We start from the raw sequence: 26,053 nt of genomic DNA, 5'->3' as shown, positions 1-26,053 counted from the left end.
GCTCACAGGGACAGGACCAGGCCAGGGACAGGACCAGGCAGCAGGATACCACTGCTCACAGCTTCCTCCCGGCACATCTAGAAACACGACCCCCATGCTGCCTCAGCTCCAGTTAGTAACAACTGTAGGTATCAATTAACACTGGAGACAGCCGGGCAGAAGGAGTTCTAGGATGAAATCTCCCGACTAGAAACCCAAAGTACCAAATCTTTCCGAATTTCTTTTGGCAAACCTTGACTTAAATCAGATTTGGTGGAAGTTAACCTACAACAGGGGCGCCTGGGTGGCTCAGTGGGTTAAAGCCTCTGCCTTTGGCTCGGGTCATGATCCCAGGGTCCTGGAATGAGCCCTACATTGGGCTCTCTGCTCAGCAGGGAGCCTACTTCCCTCCCCCTCTCTGCCTGCCTCTCTGCCTACTTGTGATCTGTCAAATAAATAAATAAAACCTTAAAAAAGAAAAAACAACAGAAATTAACCTAGAAGAGCAATGTCTGATGCCGCATAGGGTGCAATCTGATCACAGCATGCGACACTTGCTGTCCAGTTTTCTAGGAAAAGAACCTGCCCCGCTCTTTGTAACCTTCTCCACCTAGCATGAGAGTTTTGAAAGGCTGAATACAGAAGCACAGAGTCTTGCTTACTCACATTTATTTCCAGACTCAACTTTTTTTCTTCTGGTTTGAGTCACAAGATTATTCACTGTGGAGAGAGCGTTTGCTTGGTTTCGGGTTGCCGGGAGCTTCCTTCTCTTCCACCCATCACTCATCCCCGCGGTCTCCTGGAGTCTTGCACAGAACACGACCGAACAAGGAGATCATCGCATGTGTCCCGGAGCCTGAGCTTTTTCCTATAGATGGTCCGTTTCAAACCCTGCCGCCCCCGCTCACAGTCCCGCCTCCCTGGAGATGCATCTGTGAGGAAGCACTGCTCCCCGCTGCTCCCCAAGTACACCACGCCTGGTGTGTCAGACATCTACGCTCTCGACGCTGCAGTGGGCGGATGGTCCACACGCCTCCTTCAGCGAATTCAGCTTCCAGCCTGCCAGGAAACAGACTCCCCCGATGCAAAGTGGGGCCCGGACTGACCAGGTGTGAGAAGAATCAGTAACACACTGGGCACCCACCTTCCGGCCCCGCAAACTAACAATCGGCGTGCCAACAGCCTGGATGGCTCTGAGGGCATGTGCGTGGTAGTCGGGAGATCAGCACTTGCCAATTCAGCTGGATAGTTCCAGAAAAACTAGTGGTCTGGCATCACAGAACTACCTCCAAGACTTAAGGGCAAAGATCACAGCCGAAAGGTGCCCCCACGCCCAGCCACTCCACTAAGCAAGTAGGAGGTCTGGTGGCCTGGGGGCTGGGTAAAGGGACACTGAAAACTCACAAAAGCTGGCAAAGAGATTTGTCTCAGACAAGGCGAGGAGCAGCCGAGATCCTTTAGAACAGCGCAACTCCAAGCCAGGCAGGCTGCTGGGGCCGAGGGGAGGGCAGAAGGCCGAATGCCCGGCCGTGACCACTCGGGGAAGGAGCTCTAGCTTTGGAAAAAAGACAGTTTTCCTCTTCACCTTCGTCGACCTCACTCAGAAGTCCCCAAATCACAGAATATCTTCTAAGATCAGCTACCCCATATTATATACCTGAATTACCATTTTACTCATTTTCTGATTATGAAATCAGCTTGCGTCCTAACTGGTTTGGCTCCTGGAGTTGGTCTAAGAACTGCTGAATCTTCAGTGTCCCTCCTTTTCTCCCTTAGACGATCCTGTCGCACGCAGGCACCCACTGGCCCCTGCCAGCCTGGGGGCCCTGGAGGCCCGACCAGCCCCAGTCCAGCCAGCCCTCGGCGCGGACTACCCAGCCTAGAATCCAAGCGGCGCCACTCCCACCCTGCCCCTCCCTGTGACATCCACCACGACGGCGCAATCTGGGTCTGCTTTCCCCGGGCGGAGCTGGGAACAGTGCCACCGGGAGCCCGGGAGGGCCCCTCGGTTGCAGCGGCGGGTGCTCCCAGCCCCCCAAGGCAGGGCTCAGTGGCGGAGCCTTTTTAAGCAGACCCTACATTCAAATTCTTTATCTCCAAGTCGAGGGCTGTGGCCCCTGCTCCCAAGGACGCGCAGCCGCATGGACATGAAGCATGTAAGTACACATCCTGTAGCTGAAACCCCGGGAACCCCGGGGCGTGGCGGGAACCATCAGAACGTGGTTGAGTAGCGCCTGCGCCTCTGCGGGGAGGCCCCAGTAGCCCATTCGGCTCTTGGCCCCACCTCGTGCAGACGCAGACCACCAGGTCCTTGTGGCTTCCTCTGGCCCGGGGTCTTCCCTTCGCACGGTTATGGGGAGACAGGAAGGGACCGAGCCCTTCTTGGTAGCAGTACCTACAGAAAGCTGCCTCAGTCTCCCCAGTCTGCACCCCAAGCCTCGTGGGGCCCAGTCCTGCTCCTGCAGCTCTGCCAGCCGAGTCATGAGTCATGGAAACCAGAGCTCACAGGGGTGCCGCGGGCAATGAGCATGGAGCAGGTCTTCAAGGTACAGCCGGACCAAGGGCTCCTATGTCGCAGCAGCCAGCCGCCCCCGACCGGCTCCAGTGGGCACACACCCTACATGTCCACAATGGAACCTAGCCCTGGGTGGCACGTGCTGATGGCAAAGAAATTACTGAACTAATTAAAAGACAAATATTTTAATCTAGTTTTCCCACTTCATACTAAATCATTAATACAGGTCACAAACTGCATTTCTGCAGACATCTAGAAAACAACCAGAAGTGTGTATATATCTCTCTCTATAGATCTTATTAATAAATTTTATTCGGACAAGAGAACTTGTGCCACAACAGTTTAAACAGCATGATTAAAGACCGCAGCACTCCCGAGAGTGGTCACAGGTATGTACAGTGTGGGAAGGAAAGCTGCACCTCAGAGCCGATCATGATCAAGTTAAAAACACCTCACATACAGCACACGTGCCAATAAACTCCTTCAGGTCATGACCAGCATGAAGAAAATCAGGACACAGATTTCAGCCAATGTTCTGTAAATGTGCACAGCAATATGCTGCATTTAAGAATTAAAATCAGATTCTACTGTAGTGTTAGCATCAAGCCCTTAGGAGAACCCCCCTCCCCATCTCCTTTTGCATTTACACACGCCAAAAACTATTCACACTTAGGGTGGGGCTGGGCAGCTGGCCACAGAACCAACAGGTCCTTGCCTGCGTGGGGACAGTGCGGGCTAATACTGAAGGTCTCTTTACATCCTGGCTCACAGCCGCCTTCTGGCTGCCACTCCATCTATCTGTCGTTAAAGAAAACCAGGAGAAAGCAATGCAGGTCTCTGGGAATCTCCTCCCTTCCAGAAGGAAAATGCTCTGCCAATTCAAGTTTCATTCAGGAAGACGGAAGGATTTAAGGCTTCGGTGACAATTATAATCCTCTGAGAAATTATTTTCCCTTATAGTCAAGATAAGATAATAGTGTTTACTGTACTTTCTCTTGACTCTTAAAATCCCTGGTATCAGTGTAGGCAACTTGCACCTGCAATGGAGTCTGCGCGAGAGGAAGGTGTCTCCTCCTCCCGAAGGCTGTCCCAGATGACTCTCGTGGAGCACTTGTCAGCCCCTGGCTCCCGAGGAAGCAGAAGGACAACGAGGTTCCAGCGCTCTAGTAGGTCGAGGAAGCTGTGCTCATGGCATCGTCCGAGACTTTGGTGCTGGCGGGGTGGGTGCTTGCAAAATACTTGACGTCACTGTCCCGATCCATCTGAAGAGCCATGATGGTCTGTTCCACGGCTTCCTGATGACAGCTGGCAGAGGTTAAGAAATATTCTGGAGACACAAAGTGCAGATTACATATAAAATTAGTTTAATAATTCATAGTTTTAGCAGGTGTAAGTATACTAAGATCTTAGTCACAAAGTGTAAACACAAGCTATGTTGAATTATAAACAGTAATCCAGATTTGTGTAATACAAAAACATCCCCAAACATGAGAGAATTTGAAGATTTATCTTGATTATTTCTAGAACAGACCAAATGGCAGCAAAGCTGACACAATAAAACTTTTACTTGGGATTAGCTATTAATTTACTCAGTAAAAATGCCCCAAATACCAATCACACACACGAGTGAAAACCAGTCTTCTCTAGCCATTTCCTTATAATTGCTATTAAAACGATAAATGAATTCTAAAGGAGAAAAAAGCAGTATTCATTTATCCATATTCTTAGACATCTACTGCAAACCTTTCTGTGCTGCACTCACGAGTTTATGCGTTAAATGGTATTTATTAGGCATTTTGGGGGGAGGACAATAAATGAAACGAGCTAAATCTCGAGCAGCTTATTAGGATGTGCAGCAAAGCAAATCCTCAGGGGCGCCTGTCTTCTGCCTAAGGAATGAAGAGGAGGAGGAAACACAAACATGCCTCCCGGCCTCGAACAGCAGTAACACCTGTCACGTGGGGCTGACCGAAGGCAAGAGTTTTTCCTCCTGTCTTAGAGCGACTATCCAATCTCTCAAACTAAGTCTGCAATTATAAAAGAAATGCTCTGGGGCGGGAAGGTGAACAAGTCCCTGTCCTCCAACCTGTGTCCCCTCTCAGGGGAGAGGACAAATCTATCAGATTACATCTGCAGACATACAATACTTCTCCCTCCGTGGAGTCCCCACGCATGCTCTCCGCCACACTCAATTTTCCTAACGAGACACCCACCTTTCTCCAGCAAAGTCTGTCTTAGTGTCTTGGCGAGCAGCACTCGAACGTTGGGAACCCTGTCATTCGCCAAGGTCAGCAGATGCGGCATCAGATGCACAGCGAACTGCTCCATGGGAAGGCAGTCGTCCTCAATGACGGTCTAGGAAAGACAAACAGCAGCTTCACATCTGCCCGTTAATCCACCAAACCAGAATACTGGCGAATGTTAGTGCTGAGAGATGACTGAAGTGCTCCAGATTTTAGTTACTTCTTTTTAAACCAATATTCCAGGCCCTTGGGAACTCAAAGCTAAGAGGACATACTTTTAAGTCCCCACAGATAGTTTTTTAACAGTTCCACTGATTCCTGGAGTGTACGCAGTCACCCGCATTTACCCGCCCGTGCCGTGGACCCCGGGCACCCCCTAGTGGACGGCTGTGCGATGGCAGACGCCGACTCTAGGGAGACTCTAGGGAACCGGTGAACCTGGGAAGAGCCAGAGGCAAAACTCTGGTCCTTAAAGGTGAGAAAGAGGGTGTCGAGAGGCAAAGAGTGAAAGTTTCAGATAGAAAAATGGGTCACAAATGGGTAAGTCTTCATGTACCTGGCAGACAAAGACAAAGGCTTGCCGACCAGACCACTTGGGACATCTACCAAAGTTCTCCACAAGCTCATTGATGAGGTCCACTCCGAACGTGGGGGGCGTGGCCATGTGCAGCTTCTTCACCATCTCGCTGACCTACAAGACGCAACACAGAGATATAAGGAATAGCTTCTGCTCTAGGAGCTTACTGAACAGTGTGCTGCTCAAAAACTGTAAAAATTGTAACACATACCAACTTGTAGGAAATCCAACGAACAGAAGAAACTTTATCTGCACATAGATTCAGAGCAATGGGACGTAAATAGTCATAAACATCTCTGGGACTATATAATTCTAGAAGTAAAATCAGCTGTCTATAAAAATGAATTATAAAAATAAAATATAATTAAAATTTTAAAATAAATGAAAAAAGGTTAATCATCTGAGTAATTTGTAATTCTGGATACTATTTGTAAGATGAACACATGCAAAGACTGGAAATTAAGGGTCTCTCATGCATAGCTGTCTCTAATCTGTACGTATCTAGAAACGCATTTAAACACTATGCAAGTTCAAGAAGTCTCTCCTCCACTCAAACGTAAGGAAAACAAATGCTGCAGAACTGTCTACAGGAACTGAGACAGAGCAATGCATTTCCTATTCAACTGGGACACGAACACATTTTTTCCACAGTAACTGTTCAGAATGCTAAGAAACTTCCATCTACAAATCAGTTTCCAGACAAGACGTTCCAGCAGTATCAGGTAACCTGATGTCTATTTGTCAAGGCTCTGAGCAGCTTCTAAGGGAATGATACATTTACTAGGGATAACAGAAGTGAAGAGGTTGCCTGGAGACTGTTCCTTTTACAACCGGGGACATGTGAAGACTGACAGTGTACACCAGGCTACTCTGAGTAGACACAACAATGCCCTTGAAAAAATACCTCCGATAGGAATGAGATTTTTGCTTTTCAGATTTTACATTTAAGACTATTTATATGCATAATCAGCAGAGAGTAAATTATAAGCATGAATATATGTAATACAGCAATGACCAATGTGTCTGTTTATGTACACACACACACACACACACACACACACACACACACTACTCAGAGATGAGAAGCACGCTTATTGACTCCATTTTCTGACACTGCAAACTTTCTTGCTGGCCTCCCCGCGGTGTATACCACATGAGAAAATCTGGGGTCAGGAAAGCAAACTGGAGAGGGGCCGCTCAGCAGGCAGGATTTGAGGGACACATGCTGGGGGACAGGCGTAAAGCCCCATGCACTCTGGGGCCCTTCTCTTTACCGAGACTGAGCCTTATAGCAGCAAAGCCCACCCACCCATGGACACAGGCGAACATGCTGTGGCTGGTGGCAGAGGAAAAGAACTCTCTCCCACAGAGGAGGGCAGCCAACCTTCTTAAGCGAAGACCCTACACTGATAACTACACAAGTCTCCTCCTGCTGGGGCGGGGGGCAGGAACCTCTGCCCACCACAGACCGCAGATTCAAAGCAGAGACTGGATGCTACAGGGGAGAGGGTAAGTCTCTGAGAAAGCCCAGGGACCCAGGGCTTCCCAGAGACTGAGGTTGAACCAAAATAACAGAGATTCTCCCCTTTCCCAGCACAAGCCTACCATGTCTTACCAACAGTCTCCAGCTAGGGGAGGAGAAGAAACACCCCAGTTACCAAGGGTTCGTGCCAGCTGCAAGCCAAGGGTGGGACACTAACACATCAGAAGGCGCCCTGGGACCCCAGCTCCCACCCTCAGCAAAGGCTACTGGCAGGCCATGGTGAAAAGCAGCAAAGCTTACCGGGCACTGAGAGCAGTCACAGCAACAACAAAGCCCAAACCCAGCTTGCTCCTAATTAGACAGACCCAACCCTCCACCCTAATGGCAGAAGAGAGGTGCCTACATTTAGTCAGAAACCCAGCAAGCCAGGACTCAGTGAACGAAGAAAACAACAACAAAAAACCACCAAGACTATCAGTCCCAATCTAAACCCAGCAAAGACATATTTTAAAAATGCTAAGTGAGGTCTGGAATCCAGAACACAGAGAAAAACACAACTCAACCCAATTTAAGACAAACACCCACTTAAAAAATGGGCATCGGACTTGCACAGGCATTTCTCCGGATTATATGCAAATGGTCAACAAGCATATGAAAAGGTGTTAACCACCACCAGTCATTAAGGAAATGCAAATCAGTATCACAAAAAAACACTGCTTCACAACCACTAGAATGATGGCTATAATTTGGTAAAAATAAAGGAAAACACCAAGTGTAGGGGAGGATGTGGTGAAACTGGAATCCTTGTGCACTGCTTGTGGGAATGCAAAACGGGACAACTGCTGTGGAAAATATTTTGATGCTTCCTCAACAAATTAAACAGAGTTATCCAATAACCCAGCAAATCCACCACAAAATAACTGAAGATAGGTGTTCAAAGAAAAATCTGTACATGAATGTTCATAGCAGCAACAGTCACAGCAATAAAATATGTAGAAACAACCAAACATGCATCGATGGATGAATGAATCTTGAGAAGTGGTATACGACAGAGTATTATTCAGTTACAAAAATAAAGTTCTGACACATGCTACAGCATGAATGAATCTTGAAAACATTATGCTAAGTGAAGAAGTCAGACACAAAAGGCCACATGTCATAAAATTCCACTTTTATGTTCAGAATAGGCAAATCCGGAGAGTAGGTTAAACAGTTGCTAGAAGGTGAGGGCACAGAAGGATGAGGAATGACTGTGGAAAGGCATGGTATTCCTTTGGGGGATTGGAATGTTCTAGAACTAGACAATGGTAATGGTTGCACAACACTACGGGTATACTAAATTTCCACCAATGGCAATTTTGGTTATGTGTATCTTACCAGAGTAAGAAAAAAAGGCAAAATAGGTAAAAAACAAAAAAACTAAAACAAAAAGCCCTGAATATATTCACTGCTAGCAAGACCTGCACTTCAAGCAATGTTTTATAGTACACCAGACAGAAACTTGTATCTACACAAAGTGATGAACAAATAGCAAAAAGGTGAAGATGAACTAAGTAAATACCCCTCCGAAACATAGTCCAGTAAATTTTGAGAACTTACTCAGCCAGTTCAGCTCGAAAGCGCCAATTTCTACTATTATCTGTCACCAAAAACTCCTGAAGCTGATAAAGATATTCTCTTCTTTTGTCAATATGAAGAAGCTGAAGTGACAAAATAAAAAATATTTGCTAAGATATAGGTATTATTACTTTTACTAGACTGCTTGACAACAACTATAATATAGTTAATTCTTCTGAGAACATATGTAGTAGGTACATCTAATTGTTTTAAAAATTGACATTAAGATCATTTTCTCTGATAATCCCATTCACCATTAAGAGTCTGATCTTTTTTGGAAATATTTGTTCCCTGAGCCATGCATGATCTCCTCTGAACCCTACAGTGCCTTGGTCACAGACATATGGTAGGACTGACCCACTGTATTCCTAGGGCACCCTTGTTACCGTGAACTCTGTGAGGACAGTCATGTGCTCTCACTCACATGAGTGAGCCCAGTGCCTGGCACCGTGGTAGCACGTGGCAGGTACTCAATAAATATTTGCTGAGTGAAAGAAAATTTATCCCAATAATTGCTCTACGGCCATTTTAAAGTAGGTTTCTGGTTGCTAAGGGGGAAAACCCTAAAATTTGATATATACAGAAGCAAACAAACTTAACTTTGTATTGAACAGTTAAGAATCACGCAGAAATAAAAGCACTCTGAGAGTACAGGTTCATAGGGTATGTTCCAAGAACAAGGTACTTTAGGAAATCTTGGACTTTTTTTGGTTAACTTGATGTTGGACATAATATCGGTGCAGTAATTCTGAACTACCTGACGTATACTGTGGAACAGACTAAACGACTGAGTATGTTCATGTTAAGAACAGAGTTTTTACCATGAAAGAAAAGGAAAAACACAAAGTGTTTTTGTGAAAAAGGAAAGGAAATGGTGTGGGACTGGAAGAGGAGTTATCAATATGAACTCAGTAATTAAAAAAAAAAAAAAAAAAAAAAAAAAAACCCAAAACCAAAAAACCACTCCTAGGTCCTGTTCCTACAGAGAGGAAAGGACCCCCAGGGAGCAGCGTGCACATCGGCCTGGGTCGCAGTTCTAACTCCCGCACTCCGCTGGAAAACCCAGGCTCCTTGGAGAAACAGCGGACTCGGGGCTGGGGCACAGAAAGGAGAAGGTGGGCCCGGAAGCAAGGATGTGCTTAACGTGAGGGGACAGATCAGAGGGGCACGGGAGGCAGCTTTCGGGGGCTCCTGTTAGCCAAACTCATGTTCAGAAGCAAGGACAGAAATGGATTACTCTGAATAGGAAAAATTCCAGAGTTCACACCTAACACAAAAAAAAAACTTCCGAGGGGGAGGGAGAGAAGGAAAAGATGAATTTTACATGAGAATGCCAACTAATAAATGGAGAAGGAATTATAAAAATAGAAAATTGGCATTTTACAACCAGCATAGTAACGACTGATTGAGGTGAGACCCGTGTATAGATGCACGGATCAAAGCTCTGGGTGACAGACTAGGGGTGGGGGGGAAGTGTTTGCAGTTTGAAGGTCTCCCCCCGACTCCAAGTGATGACTAATCAGGGAGGTGACAGGTGGTTTTACAGTGGAGGGAGTGGGCCCACACCACCACAGTCGCCTGTCCAGAGTCAGCATCGCCTGTGAGGCAGTGATCGTGCCCTACCCCCACGGGACATGCGGACAGGTCACATGCCAGCCCGCCAAAGCCGCGGAACCGACTCTCAATGCATAACACGTGTAGACTGATGGCCATCTGCAACACAAGCAGCTCAGCCTCTTCAAAGATGCTTGTGACATTAAAGACACAAGTCAGGAAACTGTTCTGGAGTTAAGAGGGCTAAAGAGACTATATTTAAATTCAATAAGCAATTCCTGATTGGATTCTGAATTGGGGGTGGTGGCAGGGAGCTCTAATGACACATCAATGGAACAGGCTGAGAAATTTCAGTATGATCTGTATAAAACAATACAGTGTCAAACACAGTAGCAATGTTTTTTGAAAGTAGGATTATATCACTTCTGTACCTCCAAACTTCAAACTATAAGAGCCAACTTCAAGGTTATAGTTTAAGGAACAACAATATTCCAGGACTAACAAGTTGTAAGATCCCAGGTGTTTACCTCCAAGACCAGAGATCCATACCGACTCCTAAAATATGGACTTTTAAAACATCACATAGCGCCTCCGAACTTAATGTTCATGGAATTTTTGTACATATATTTAATTCAATAATTTTGAAAAGTGCTTGTAATCATGCTTTAATAGTGTTTAAAAATGAAATTTAGTGTAATGACTTTAAAATTAAAAATTAAGGTGCCTCCTTAGTGCAGTAGGCAGCGCGTCAGTCTCATAAAATTAAAAATTGAAAGGACACCAGCTAAAGTGATCAGAATGGGACTACCTCATTTTTTTTTTTTTAATTTTAAAACTTTTTTTTTTTTTAAGATTTTATTTGACAGAGAGAGAGAAATCACAAGTAGGCAGAGAGGCAGGCAGAGAGAGAGAGAGGGAAGCAGGCTCCCCACTGAGCAGAGAGCCCGATGATGTGGGGCTCGATCCCAGGACCCTGGGATCATGACCTGAGCTGAAGGCAGAGGCTTAACCCACTGAGCCACCCCAGGCGCCCCTCATTTTTTTTTTTTTTTTTAAATCACATCTCACTATCAGCTCATGACTCTGTCTTCTTACATAGAACACATAGGGAAACTTCATCTTGGTGGATAGAGAAAACCAAAAATTCCACAGTGGAACTTTAGTCTGTTTTTATGCAGAAAAATTTTAAAAGTTACCTTCAGAAAATCATGCAAATGTTTAAGAACACCTATCCTGACTTCGTCGAGGTCTTTTAAAAATCCATTAAAGATCGGAACGAGATCTGCAGCTGTCAGTTGGTCTCCGAGAATAACTGCAAGCTCGTGGATGGAGAAGGCTAACGTTCTTCGAACTTTCCACTGCAGAGATAAAGATGACCGCATTCATAAGTGACGCACACAGTAGTGAGCACTTTACCTCTCAGCCGGCGTGTGAAGGCGAACAGATCTGGATGTTCCCAAGCTCAAACAATTAAATCGGAACAGAAGTAATGGTTAAGAACAGAAGCTCGGCTTTAAATGCCTGCTGTCTCAAAAACTGGCAGAGAAATTTCAAAGCCCTACACAGTACGTATTAATCTCCTTTCATTTACAAAGGGAAAAAAGTCTAAAATCACTACTAGCATAGTCTTTGTAGTTCTCTGAACACTGGACGCCTGAATTACAGGTGTCCCACAGGCTGGTGAGTATTGTCCTTGCTTGACTGTTCCCCTTCTGATTCTTGTACAGTCTATCTTATGGTTAAAAAAAACAATGAAATTTGTTTTTAGCGAATTGGCAATTAAAGAAATGTAAGAATGGGAAAATGTAGGAAAGTTTACATTAAAAACATTTTTTATGTTGCTTTAGTTTAAAAATTTTGTACTTTGCTACTCAGCTTAGAACACTCTACTTGCTGAGAATTTACAGCAAGAGTTTTATCCCCAATCCCAAACACTAGACCCCACTCTTGAAATAAAATGTCATACCCACATTCAAGCAGATGAAGGCAGAGATGTTCTGATGGAGGGGAGGGGAGAGGAAGGGATAGAGGCATGAAGCCCTGCCCATCCGGGGCCTTCCTAGTCACCAGGGGACCTGAGGTGCACACCCCACAGGAATGGTGAAAAGGCCTGTGGAACGAAGACGGAAAACTGCCAGTGTGGAGGGTACTGCACTCTGCAGAGTGGGCCTTTGCAGTCCCCTACCCAGTTCCACTGGTGAAGAAGCGTGTGAACACAGGATAAATTCACTTCACCCGGACCCTGGCTAACCTCATAGGTCAGAGAAGGAACTTAAACTATGTTCTCTCAAGATTACTTTCAACTGCTACCTTGCTGAGTCAACAGCACAACTTGAAAAAATGCATTACCAACACATTTAAGGGAAAATTATTCATATCTCAGTATAAATTAGTCTAACCAGACTGTTTTCTTAATAACCAAGAGATGAATTTCACCAAATAGATCTTCTGGAAGAGGGGCAAAATTTTGGTGTATGATACAGAAAGAAAGCAGACCTAACAGGAGGGGAAGTTAAGTCAACAAGATCTAGGAAAAGAGCCACAAAATCACACGGATATCCAGGCAAGATGGCCTAGGGTCAGTATTTCACATTTTCTTTTCTTTCGGAGGGGATGGTGTTGGTAATGTGTAGGTCTCGAGGAGAGCATGCTCATGTGTGCTTGTGTACACACACACATACACACAAACACACATACATACAGCTTCCCTGGCCTTTACTGCAACGCTCACCGACCCAGGGCCCAGAGCTCAGCAGAGCTAAAACTACTACAGTTCTATCAAGGTTTTAAGAAAATAAAAGAAGCATTTATAACACTGTGCATAGAAACAATCTACACAAAACTTAAGACAGTAACACATTTGTAAGTTAAGAACTTGGGCAGGTCAGATGCAATAATTTCCAAAGGGTAGAACTTGGACCACACAAAAGCAAGCTCTCTGGTATTACTTTTGAGCTCTTCTGCAAGTGACTTCCTGTAATACCAAGTATTTGCTGGAACATGAACAGAAGCCCTACGGGGCTCTGCAGGGCACGTCCACACACACTCACCTGCATGTCTGACGCCAGCGTCTCATAGGTCTCTCTCAGGCAGTGCCAGTTCTGCCTGCCCAGGGTCAGGGCCACGCCAGGAAGGCTGTATGCACAGTGCTTCGCGATCTCAGTGTCGACTGTCTGTGCACGAGACGGGTCCGTCATAGATAAATACTGATCTAACAGAGCCTGAGGCACAACATCCTGATGGAGAGAGACACACAGCCCGGACTTAGTGTAGCAGGCCAGGCATAAATTGAGTAAACTTATTTTTATTTTATTTTATTTCTATTTATTTATTTCTTTTTTTTTAAATTTTTTTTTAAATTTATTTGATAGAGATCACAAGTAGTCAGAGAGGCAGGCAGAGAGAGAGGAAGGAAAGCAGGCTCCCTGCTGAGCAGAGAGCCCGATGCGGGGATCATGACCTGAGCCGAAAGCAGAGGCTTAACCCACTGAGCCACCCAGGCGCCCTGAGTAAACTTATTTTTAAATAGATGAAGAATAACAGAGCATCTCAACGAGCAGAGAAAAACCCAGTCTCAAAGTTTCAGGGATCTACTGAGAAGAGGTAAGAAAAACATGCTAAGGAAAATATACATGTAAATAAAAGCAGCCACTCTAGAAGAAAAACAGGAAGATCTTAAAACAGAATACAGTGTAGGGGTTGATTAGAACTGATTACTGGTATTGAAAAGCTGCATCAACAGTAGGACTAGCACCTCTCAACACTGGCCAGGTTGGTCAAGTCTGACGTCATCTCGTGAATGGGACAGAACAGGGGCACTATTACCAACCTGGATTTTATAAAACCACCACCCACCTTTCAATGGAAATTGAGCAATTACCTATAAAATTTAAGAGTGAATAAATTTCTAACTATTCATATAAACATTAGGAAAAGAAGAATGTCCACACAATCTTGTTAATGTACACATTACACAGCTCTGGGAGAACATACAAAATAAACAACACTGGTTGGGAGTGCAGGGAGCGCACACGCGCATACACACATACAGAGGCAAGGTACAAACTAGTATATCCCAAATATTCCATAAGAATATTTTCCCCACATTTAAAATTTCTGAAACTGGCATGTAACTCGCCATTGATGGTGCTTTATATAGCTTTGGGACATTTTTTGTATTTTCATCTCTGAAATTGAGCTGTATCTTGTAATGCTTGGCAAATTAGGCACCGTGAAATACCTAGGTATGATAGCATGGTTCTGTCTTTGACAGACAAAAAGGGGTCCGTGTTCTTGTTTCTGAACCCATAAAATGTTTATGAAGAAACACCTGGGTGGCTCAGCTGGATAAGCGTGCGACTTGATTTTGGCTCAGGTTGTGATCTCGGGGTCATTAGATCGAGCCCCGTGGTGAGGCTCTGCTTTGGGTGAGGAATCTGCTTAAAAGTCTCTCCCCCTCTGTCCCTCCCCCTCAGAAAGGTAGGAAGGAAGGAAGGAAAACAAGGAAGGAAGGGAGGAAGTTGTGATCCATGGTTCCTCTGAAGAATGTGATCACAGCTGTGAGAAGAGGAAGATTTCTGCTTGTATTCTACTCTATGAGTTTTCTTACCGTATTATATACTAGTATTACAAATAATCATTGATAATTTATTAATCATTAATAATTTATTAATAATAAATTAATAAAAATACAATAAAAGAACTCATTGTAAGGAGGACCACATTTGGTGGGATATGGGTTTCGAAGAGGAATGAACAAGGCACTCACCACAGAGAGACGTGCTGTCACTTACTTGCACTTTGGATCTCCTCTCCTCATCAGGGCTAAAACTACTGTTGGTGCTCAAGTCCGAATCATTATGAATATAGCAAAGCGTAGACTCCATATTCTGTTAGGAAAAAAATACTTACGTGAAGAACTGTCTCTTCTGTAAGTGTCCTTCACTTAAACCATCTTACTAAGTTACTTACCTTTCACGACTACCCAAAGATATAAATACATACAAATTCTTCAAGCTTTTAAAAGCTTATAACCATACCCAAGACCTCGTAAGAACTGCCCCCCCAACTTGAGTCTAACTTGCATTAATACGTTGCTAAATGTATGCAAATGAATTCCAGAATAAACTCATGAAAATATGTAAATTGAAATGGCTCCAAGATCTAAAATTAGCTTACTTGTAAGATAGTATTATTATATCATGGAGGGTGCTTCTGGTCAGTGCTTTATAGGTCACGGGATGTCCTATGTAGTTGTTCTTCTACTGTTGGCTATTTCTAATTTCACAAATGTTATTTTTCACCAGCTCCAAAAAACTCCAAAACAAACAAAACACCTTCTAAAATGCAGAGATACCATAGCATTCAAATCTCCAGTGATGACAGGTGGCCAGGGCTTCATTCTGAAGCACAAGTATCCTTTAAGATTTCTAATTCTACCAGCTGTCACCTAACAAGAAGCAAAACAGAAATCCACTGCCACTCTAAGAGCCCTCTCCATCCCTGGTGTGTACGCCAGCATTCTTCCCTGAGTCCATCGCTTGGCTGCTCTGATCTGGGACCGACCGATCCTGGCAACCAGTGGTTCTATTCCTTCCCTGCGTTTCTCTCAACAAGGGTTAGAAATACCGATCCCACGTGATGCTGGCTGGGGGCGGGGGTGCGGCAGGAGATCGGGGTAGGATCACACAGAACAGCTCCAAGTACACAGGGAAGATGATGCTCATAACAGTACCCACCCTCACACTCCAGAGTCCAGATAATGCCACTGGCCCTCCGCAACATGGCCTCAAGTCCCGATCTTCCGCTCAGAATGCTGTGTTGCTTGCTGCAGTGAAATGGTCCCATCAGAAACAAAGCACCTCTCCAAAAAGAAAAGGGAAGAGTTAATGATTCTTGACAAAGGGCTTTGTTTCCAGTAAGACTATTTCACTGCAGTGAGCTACGTTAACACATTTAGGCTACTCCAATGGTCATGTAGACAGGATTGGGATTTACACTTCCAAGCACCGAACATGACACTAATGTCACAAAGACAGGATGTGGTGACAGTTACCTTCCCTTTATGCCAAGAGCGAGCTGAGAAAATCGGCAACAAACAGAATGCCCTCATTAGAAAGTGATCGGCTACAACTATTCCCCAACAAGACTCCGGATTGGAATGGAGCTCACTGGAGAAACGAGTGACTGAGTGCATTACCTCAACAGCATCGCGGATTAAAGGCACGGAGGCGTCGTGATTTATTTTACAGTTTGGTGGTTCGTTCACACCCAGCCCGTCCTGCACATCGCTTCTCCTTTCTGCATCGCTGGCCTCCTCGCGAGCGTCCAGGCTGGAAGCGCGCAGCGCGGCGGACAGCACGTCCACTTGCGCTGTGGGCGGAACAGAGAAAGGGCGTGTGAGCGGCAGAACCGGCAGCGTGCGGGCAAGTCTCTTCTCCGTTCGCACTACAGGTTATCAATGAAATGTATACTTTTTTGACCCTGCCATCAAAAAGCTGAAAAAAAAAAACTACTGCGGTAAATCATTAGTCCTTCGAGAGAAAAAGGAAAAAACTAATATGCTTTCATGAGATTAAAAATGTTTATCCACTACTGTACATTATTCTGCGTTAGTATGAAAGAGAAATGCTATCTAGTTTTGGAGGTACCTCCAGTTTATTAAAAGGAGTCAAGTTCAGTGTAAGTTAACTATGTTTTGGTAGTGCAAGAATCGAACTGACAAGGCTTACTTACTAAGCTATTTAGCAGAAGAGCAGTCACACAACCCTGCCAACATAAAACAACGGTAATTACAAAGATTTTTGGTGCAGTTACATTTCAATATCTCATATCTTATTCCCGTTTATTTTATTTTCCTTTAATTCCTTTTGAAAATGAAATTAGTGGCTTAGACCCCCCCCCCATGTGAGCGCTGTCTTGCTTGTAGCAAACCAAAACGACAAATTACCACAAGTGATTCTTAAATCTGGCAAACACCACTACCTATGTTTGGAGTTACACCTTCTTTCTAAACGTGATCCAAACTAAAGTAAGGCATTCTTCCTTCTCCCAAACAATTGAGACATGTAGCCCCCTGCCCTCCAAAAATGCTTGTTTCAGTAACAATCCACCGGGATGCTCAAAATATAAAAACTCATCAATTTTAACTTCGAAATTAATTAGTAGAAAGATTAGAAAGTGTGTCCCCACTTCACTCAGAGATTATTTAAAAAAAAAAAAAAAAGCAATCCGAGGGCTCTCACTGAGCACCTGTTATGCGGCTGTAGCATTCAGGAAACTCAAGGCCAAACACATCAGGCCCCTGGCAACAGAGACACAGGAGACACACGTGATGAGCTTCTATTCTATTGAGGTCATTGGCTGCTTAACTAAGTAAACTGAAGGTGTTTAATCATAAAGAGTTACTCATGAAAAGTATGCACATTCTTTTGAGAATTCTAGCTGCAATTTGTACTAATCCTTTCAATCAGTTTAGGCTCCCTTCTGGAATCTTTTGAAGTTTCCAAAACAAAATCAAAACAGTCCCAAAGGAGACAGCACGATACATAAAGGTTAGAATGTTTTGTCCCACATAAAGTGCACAGGGTGTGAGAAAGAGCCCTAATGCCTTTTGTTTCCCAGGATGTAACTAATCAAAAGCCTTTCACGGAAAATGCCTTATATGAGTCATTTCTCTTGAAATGGACTACATATTTCTCTTTGTCTACTTTAAGATTTGTACATTCATAAACGTTTAAATGAGTTATACTGTGAAGTTACCTTCCCCAACAAACTGATATATAAAGATAAAGACAGAGCCTAGCACTGACTCCTGAGGAAACCTAATGCTTCAACTCTCCACCCAGAGAATGAAGTAGAATCCAATGCCGGGCTAAATGCTGAAATTTCAGCAGGATACACCACAAGTTTAAGAAAACCGAATGCATGGGTCTTCAGCAAAATCTGCATTTTACTTAAAATATAGACTGAAATCCCAGGAACCAAGGCTGGTTTCATCATGGACTTGTGAAGAAACAGAGTCCCCAGTGAGTCATGCTCAGAAGTAGAGACAACCTAGAAACTTGGAATTTTATTCCTTCCCTAAAGAAGTTAGTACAGTTAAGCTAAAACTTTATAACAATCTCTCACTTTTATACAACATACTGGTGGTTGGTCACAAATTCCTAACAATTTATTGATTTCAATCAGGGAATAAGAGGATTTTTTCTGACCATGGCTGCCAAAATGGCCCAATTCTTCTATGGGGTCTATACTGGGTAAAAATCTGCATTTGGTGAGGTTGGGCATTTTTTCCTTTTGTAGTCTATGAGTCTAGCTAGAGTAAGCCAACATGGCATCAGTAATGCTACTCAGAGTTCAACCCTGAATCAGCCTGGTGATCCCAAATGCTAGAGATTTTGAAACTGCCCTAGACAAAGCCAGAAAAACCTCAAATTCCCTAGGTAGGTATTTCAGAAAAGAAGATCACTTACACCTTCTTCATGTTTTCCTACTTCCCCCTTTGGCCCTCCATACAGGCTGTTTCTGTTCTAGGACTGAGAAAGGGCTCTCTTTCTTTGAGAAGAGCATCTCTCTAGTTGCTGGAAACACAAGTTTTTCTGACCAAAAATCCACCAAGAAAAAAACCCCATGAATGTTTTGACGAAGGGAAGAGTTAAATGAGCAAGACTGGGAAGCAAAAGGTGCCTTATAAGCAGCGGCCCCAACCCTGTCACGGCTTCCCAACAATGCCCACTAGCCGCTAGTGACGAGGGAAGGGGACAAGTGACGCAGAGGCCTGGGAGTGCCGAAACTCGACTTGAGCATATGCCCGAAAACGCCTTCTCTGGGCAGTGCGGCTTTACCACTCCACAGGCCAGTGGACAAGAAAAACTTACACACGCAACAGAACTAACTCAAAAGGTGGACATTTCCTGACACTTTGTGGCTGCCCACAATGGCAGAATTAGAAATGAGGACATGTCCAAAATTAAGGTACAGCCCTTCAAAACACCTTCCGATACTAGGGAGAATTAAGGCATAGTTACTGAAATTTTAACACAAGTTAAACATGCCCTCAGATGGCAATGAAATAAAAAGTTCAGAAATTCTGTAGCCAGGGCCGCCTGGGTGGCTCAGTTGGTTGGGCAGCTGCCTTCGGCTCAGGTCATGATCCCAGCGTCCTGGGATCGAGTCCCATATCGGGCTCCTTGCTCCGCAGGGAGCCTGCTTCTCCATCTGACTCTGCCTTCCACTCTGTCTGCCTATGCTCGCTCTCTCTGACAAATAAATAAAATCTTAAAAAAAAAAAAAAAAAAAGAAATTCTGTAGCCCAAGGAGAAAATGCCCAACACTGCCTGTCTACGTTTTACTGCAGCACCCAAGACGCACAGCGGTTTGTGTGTGAGAAGTTCGCTTCCTGGGCTCTGCGAGGCTGGGATTTTGGTCTCTTTGCTGCTGCTGTGTGTTTAGTGCTGAGAAAAAGACCTCGCACAGCAGTAGGTGCTGAGTAACGCTGAGTGCATTGATGAGTCAAGGCTTATGTCCCGAGAGGGTGGTCACTATGCGCAGCAAGAACAGGGCAGCAGATGTCGATTATAGCGGGTGTAAGAGCTGAACCAGGAAGACTGGATTAAACTGCCATTCAGTACTTGTACTGAAATCACTCGCCTGTGGCCTACACATTCACAGTCCTATCTTAAGTGAAACAGGATTAGCCGCCTTCTGAAACAAAGTCGGATCCTCTAACTCGCGTGTACACACAGGTCTTTTTGAAAAGGCACGCTCTCACTTTTAGCTTATTTGTTAAAAATGTTTTTAACATAGCTCATTCAAATATTTCAATTACCATCTGTTACGTGCTCTAACACGTAGAGATCTGGCGGGTACTGGAATGCAGTGAGCACTCCCACAACAGCCCTAAAAAGCCCAGCTAGTGATCTCTTTCTCATAAAAATGGAGCATAAGATTGATTCAAAATATGTGTTACTGAAGTCTGACAAACTGAATAAACTGACAAATAGTAGGGCTGTTAAAGCTAAAAGCTTTTTTTAAAGCTAAAACCTGTAAAGACCAATGTTTATCGAGCGTTGAGTACCCTCCGCTGTGAACAGTCTGGGTTTCAGGTGGAATTTTCCGGGTCTCCACGCGTCCCATCTGGGGTGAAGGAGACAAACGCCCCAGTAAGATTCTGATGAAGGTGCTAGGAAACGGAAACCGCAGTGCCCTCTACCTCGTCAAGCCGTCCTAGAATGCAGACTATTGGGTCACGGGGTAAACAACAGTGACAGGAGCCACATTGAAGAATGAGCAAAGAAAGCAAGGCTGTAAGGTTTTCATAAAAAATAATCTACCATGAGAGATTTAAAAAATACAATATTCTATTGGAAATAGTCCATCCCCTGTTCTTGCCCTTGCTGCAGAATATATTAAACAGCAATGATAAAAATAATTATACAAAAGGGAATGAACTAGTGATACACAGAATGACAAGGATAAATTTCAAATACATGATGCTAAGAGACAGAAATCAGACTCAAAAAAGGCTTTTATTACCTGATTCTATTTATGTTGTATTTTGGAACAGGCAAAATCACAGGGACAGAAGGCGGGTTGGTGGTTGCTAGTGGCTGGGAAGAAAGGACTGACTAAAGGTGTGTGAAGGAATGTTCTGGGGCGATGGAATGGTTCTGTATCTTGACAGTGGGGTGGTTACAACTGGCTGTGTGTCTAATCTCACACAAGTGTCCAATCAGAAAGCTGGATTCTACTGATATAAACTAAATCCCCCCCAAAAGAGGCTAAAAATAATGAAACTGACCATTTGCCAGTTAAATTAATGTTCAACAATCACGGACATGAACTTGCCCTTCACTCAAGTCATTTTTCTCCAAGTTTAAAATTGTAACAGGAAATCTTTAAAAATGACAAATTAAAGCCAATAAAGATAACTGAGAATTTAACCACCACGGATGCAATTTTCAAAGTTTAAACACAACAGATTTTGTATGTTTTTATAAGAATACTGAAGCTATCTATCATGTTATCTGCTTTAAAAACGGGCATTTCCCAACACTTAGCAAACTGACAATTTAGAAATTTTAGCTTCTGAAACTAACAAGGTAAAAAAAGGAAAATGGAAAGGAAAGGAAAGGAAAATAAAGAGAAAGAGAGAGCGAGGGAGAGAAAAAGAGGGAAAGTTATTCAGTCCACAAAGCGATAGACGATCTGAAGATTTGTAGTTATGGGAGATTTTCCAAAATCGGCTTTGTGAAATTCAGATGTCACTGGATGGTTATAGAGAGTCACAAGCAGGGCTTTACTCTTCAAAGGAAAAGACAACACCTGCATCTATCTGGTCCCGGCCCCACGGACCTTAAACCAGGTCCCAAGCCCCAGCACGCAGAACAATGCCTCAGGTTGACTCATTTCCTACCCACTGACTTAGAACACATTTCCCCTTTGTAAGAGGGCCCTTTTTAACACAGAACAGCCTTTAAGGCCATTGTCCACCACGAAAGAATCTGGGTAATAGATGTGTAATCCCATGGAAAAAAGTCGAAACTGAGAAACCAAAATCCAAATGACCGTTATAAATGTTCATAGCTCTTAAAACATATTCCATGAACAGACAGCTCTGTCTACTGTTAATAGACCACAGTCCTTCCTTAAAATACACTGTATCTGCTATTTTATAAAACAGTTAATAGGGCCCAGAATGAAATAGTTAAGGCAGGGTTCCAGACTAAAACTGGAAAGCACTGTTTGAACAACTGTGACGATTTCAGGGAGAGTGATCTGTAAATCAACAAATCTGTGTGTGTGCGCTCCAGTTAGCAACACAGTGATGAGCTCATCTAAACAAAACTTCCTAGGTACCAGATTAATTGTATTTATCAAGACGATGATGATGGTGAAAATAAATTTTTAAAAAGGCAATTTTTCTGGAAAAAGAGTTGGCAAATAATATTTTATATCTGCTTTAGAGTAAAGAACTTGATAGACTCTTCCATACCTTTAACGTCTGGATCATCAATGTGAGGCTCTAGGTTTTCTATCATTTCTTCAAGTTCCTTTCTGGTGGCCATAGTGATATTTGAAGAACCTGGTGCGGTGACTTCAGAGGTTTCTTCTGGTCTCTCTGGGCTGAGAGTATTCCCACAGCCCTGCTCAAGCTCTATGTCTAGATCTATTTCAGGAAGAGGAGTCCTCCAGAAATGGAAGGAGTTGTACAATTCCTGATCTAAGAGAGCTGAATCTGGTGAACTGGCGCCACCCTCTGGCCGTAATGCAGATTTGTAGTTAGCAGGTTTTTTATCATTCTCATTACTAGCTGCTTCCTGATGAGATTCTGAGGACAAAGTACAAAGTAAAGAGCTGTCCATTGGGACACTTATTTCACCTGGAGATTTCCTAGATGTTTCAGCATGATCTTCCACCATGTTTTCCAGTTTGACACTGGAATTACTAATACTGGGATCTGAAGAAACATCCTCTGGCCTGATCTGTACATCCTCTGGAACTTCTTGATCTCTGATCCTTTTATTGTTTCATTTGGGGGGAAAAAAAATGAAAGTGTAAAAATAATTACTGAAAAAAACTCAATGAGAGACACTACATAAAATATTTAGACAAGTTCAATATTAAATTTATAGATTATCCATACAAATCGAGTAGTGTATATACTGGTAATGCTTCTTTTTCCATCAGCTGTTCTGTACTCAGAGATGTGAACATCTGTTAAGCATAAGTCTAGATATTTAAGCATTACACGAGTTGGAAAAAATAACATTGTAGAATCCCAGGATTCTTAAATACCAGGCTAATTTCAATAATAAACTAAAGAAAAATTGTAGGAAGGTAAATTCCTACAACGCACTTAAAAAATGGTCTGATTCTTAGGATCATGGTATTGCCACTGCTCCAATGATGTACTGAAAAGCTGAGAATTAAAACCCATTTGCTTTTATAAAAAAGAAAAGGAAAAAAACCTCTGTGCAGTATTAGAAAAGATCCTTATTTACTATCTCACAAAGTATTAAAATCCATTTTAGTGTAAATGAAGTTTTAAAAAAATTTCTTCCATACTTTCCAGCTCTACTCCCAAAAGTTTTCCAAAATAGTCATGACTTAGTTGATAAGGGCAGATGGGTACAAGCTCCTCAATTAAAGTCCACGTTTACCACCGTCCATTATCTAAACTAAAGCACTACAGTAAGTTTTAATGTTTATCTCCTATCTTTTATTTGACTCTGTTAAATTTAACAAACATGTATTGAGCACCTACTAAGAGCCACGGAACGAAGCCAGTATTGAAGATTCAAATGTGAAAAAGAAGCAGGTCTGGTCAGCGAGATTAAATTACAGGCAAACAAGAGAACCGAACACGTAAGCAAGTAGCACCACCAGACAGAGTGGAAAATACAGAAGCACACTGGGCACAGGAAGCGGGATGCAGGTGAGATGAAAAGGCCTAGAAGAAATGACAGGAGCAGTGCTTAGAAGAACCAGTAAACATTTACAGGGCTAAGGGGAAGAGCATGTATTCAAGGGAGGAAAAGCATATGCAGAGGCAAGCATGACCTAAAATATGTAACACACTCTGAAAACAGCCCTGTCTCTTATGGCTCCAAGAAGGAAACAATGTGACCAGGGTGAAGAACTTTGCCAGAGCCACCGTACTGCATACCCAACACCTCTGGAATGGATCCTACGGGGTAAGGCAGGAATTAGGAGAACTGCATTTTTAGATGCGTTAATTTTTGAGAAAACATCCTGGAAGCAGGGTGGAAAATGGGGCGGAGGTGAGTAGGAAGTGGGAACCAGCAAGGACTTGGTGAATGAAGGCAGTACATCTGGGGCTATGAAGAAGTAAACGCATTCAAATGATGACCAGACCAACAGGATCTGTTTACTGATTTATCGCAGGCTGGAGATGGGAAACAACGAGAGGGATCTGGAAAGACTGCCAAATTTCTGCTAGGGTGACAGAACAAATTGCAGCAGCACCAACTGAAAGTAGAAAACACAAGAACAGTCTAACGAGAAGGCTAATGGGTTCTGGTTTGGACAGGCTGAGTGAGGTACCTGGGTTGCATTCTGGGGGAGGGGGACGTCCACAGGAAACCGGTCAGACACCAAGGACCAAGTTGAAGGTCATCAGTTCAGAAGGCCAGGTGTAGGACTTAGATGGGCGTGAGGCAAGAAAGAGGAATGGAAACATGAAAGACACAATGAGTATCAGAGTGAAGGCATTCTTTTCGGGGTGCCATAGCGAAAGAGTTGTAGGAACTGCAGGCACAGGAGACCCTATCCCTGATAAGAGCACTATCTAAGAAAGAAGAACGTGAGCTCAAGAACAGAGGTGCACAGATTCAAGGGGCCAAGACACACCTCTTTGATAAGAAACGTGAGAGGGAACTAAGGATGGATGTGTAGGTAAATTTGAGAGTGTGGGGAAAAAAATGAAAGGTGCTCCTGGAAACAGCGTGTGCCTTTACGTACACACAGCAAAAGGTACTAAAGAAGAGGCTCACCAGGACCGAGCAAACGGAAGGCGACACGAACACCCATGTCCTCTCCTAGTTAGTAGCCACCATACACATTCCCATGAAATTATCAACTGCCCTCTGATTGCACTTTATCTCAGGGTAATGTTCACATTATTTTCAAAAATATGTTTCTTTAAAAACACATGATTATTTTAATGAAACTTGAAAAAATTATAGAAAAAATATGTAAGAAGTCATCTGAAAATGTACCGAACAATGACAGCATTTTACTTCTGGTGTTTCCCTTCTATTCTTAGGACTGCAAAATAGACAGTGTGCATGTACAACAGAGTTGTTACATCTGCGTGCAAGCTGGGCCCCGAGTTCCCAGGTCCTTGTCCCAGGGCCAACACTGCATTGCCCTAAACCTGTGAGCCTTTCAAGGCCCCCATGATTCCACATTTACTCCTTAGTAGTAAGGATGAGACACAGGCTTAGGCAACCTTTAAGATTCCTTCCCTCTCCAGAACAGTTCTTGAAGCTAATGCTGTTATGCCAAATAAATGTCTTCTACATGAATTACGTATTTGCCAATCACATGGTCCTTAAAAGACATATTCTGTTTTAAAAATTTAGTGGGATAACTGCTGAAATTTGAATAGTCTCTAGATTAGATGACGTATTATACCTATGTTAATTTCTTAATTTTGGTAATCGAACCATGGTTATGTATAAATGCCTGCATTTTGAGGAAATACACAGTGAAATACTAAAGAAAGGCAAAAAAGAATATCATGTCTAAAACATCAAAGTATTCAGAAAAAAGATCAATAAAGCAAATATGGTAGAAGGTTAACAATTCAAGAATCTGAAGGGCATATGGATTCTTTGTGCTATTTTTGCCATTTTTCTGATATGAAAACTAAATGTAAAAAATTAGAGTAACAAGATATTGTTTGGTGGGAGTAGAGACCAAATGGGTTAAAACTTGTAAGTCTTCATCTATTATCTGATAAATTTTTTAAAAATCCTGCATTTAAAATACACAAAAGAACCTAATTAAAAAGGCCATTCAGAGGGTACCTGGGTGGCTCAGTGGGTTAGCCATTTGACTCTTGAGTTCAGCTCAGGTCATGATCTCAGGGTTGTGAGATGGAGCCCCATTTTGGGCTCTGCACTGGGAGTGGAGCCTGCTTAAGATTCTCTCTCTCCCTTTGCCCCTCTCCCTCCCTCTCTCAAACAACAACAAAGGCCATTCAGTATGCAAAACTATTCCTTGGGCCTAAAATTTCTTGATTACTATTCTCACCATGCCATTACGATTAAACTTTAATATTCTTATGGGGGAAAAAAAAGAAGGGCGAAGTCTTTCTATTTGTCTAATGTTACAATTACTAGTCTGTCCAAACTTAAAACTCCTAGCATGGTTTTAAGGAGACAAAAAAAAATTTCCCTACTGTTAAATTCTGGGAAGAACTACTACACGTATGAATTGATTGACAAAAATATAAGTTATCTGAACACTAATTTTTCCCAGAGCTGGGAGTTAGTCAATGCAAGATCCAGCTACTAAATACTAAAATTCTGATATTCTTAGTTGTCAGATTTCCAAAT

General features: G+C 43.3%; 1 protein-coding gene across 5 annotated transcripts in view; it reads right to left on the bottom strand.

Moving 5' to 3' along the window:
- Nucleotides 1-2,663: 2,663 nt before the first annotated feature.
- The window catches only part of PPP4R1 (protein phosphatase 4 regulatory subunit 1), a 61,755-nt gene continuing 38,365 nt past the window's right edge, over nucleotides 2,664-26,053 (bottom strand). For 4 of the 5 annotated variants that reach the window (XM_045065370.1, XM_045065367.1, XM_045065368.1 and 1 more), the window contains 10 exons: nucleotides 21,964-22,487; nucleotides 16,168-16,340; nucleotides 14,762-14,857; nucleotides 13,019-13,204; nucleotides 11,165-11,326; nucleotides 8,397-8,497; nucleotides 5,526-5,646; nucleotides 5,294-5,428; nucleotides 4,708-4,849; nucleotides 2,664-3,821 (listed from right to left, as the gene is read on the bottom strand). In XM_045065370.1, the coding sequence (XP_044921305.1) occupies nucleotides 3,658-3,821; nucleotides 4,708-4,849; nucleotides 5,294-5,428; nucleotides 5,526-5,646; nucleotides 8,397-8,497; nucleotides 11,165-11,326; nucleotides 13,019-13,204; nucleotides 14,762-14,857; nucleotides 16,168-16,340; nucleotides 21,964-22,487 (1,804 nt within the window). In that variant the 3' untranslated portion in view covers nucleotides 2,664-3,657. Of the gene's footprint in view, nucleotides 3,822-4,707; nucleotides 4,850-5,293; nucleotides 5,429-5,525; nucleotides 5,647-8,396; nucleotides 8,498-11,164; nucleotides 11,327-13,018; nucleotides 13,205-14,761; nucleotides 14,858-16,167; nucleotides 16,341-21,963; nucleotides 22,488-26,053 lie in introns of those variants that run through there. The other variant, XM_045065371.1, reaches the window with a different exon arrangement.

The sequence above is a fragment of the Mustela putorius genome, unplaced genomic scaffold (assembly GCF_011764305.1).
Source record: "Mustela putorius furo isolate JIRA1106 unplaced genomic scaffold, ASM1176430v1.1 tig00003858_pilon_pilon_pilon, whole genome shotgun sequence".
Classification (NCBI taxonomy): Eukaryota; Metazoa; Chordata; class Mammalia; order Carnivora; family Mustelidae; genus Mustela; species Mustela putorius.
This window is presented reverse-complemented; position numbering and strand designations above follow the sequence as displayed.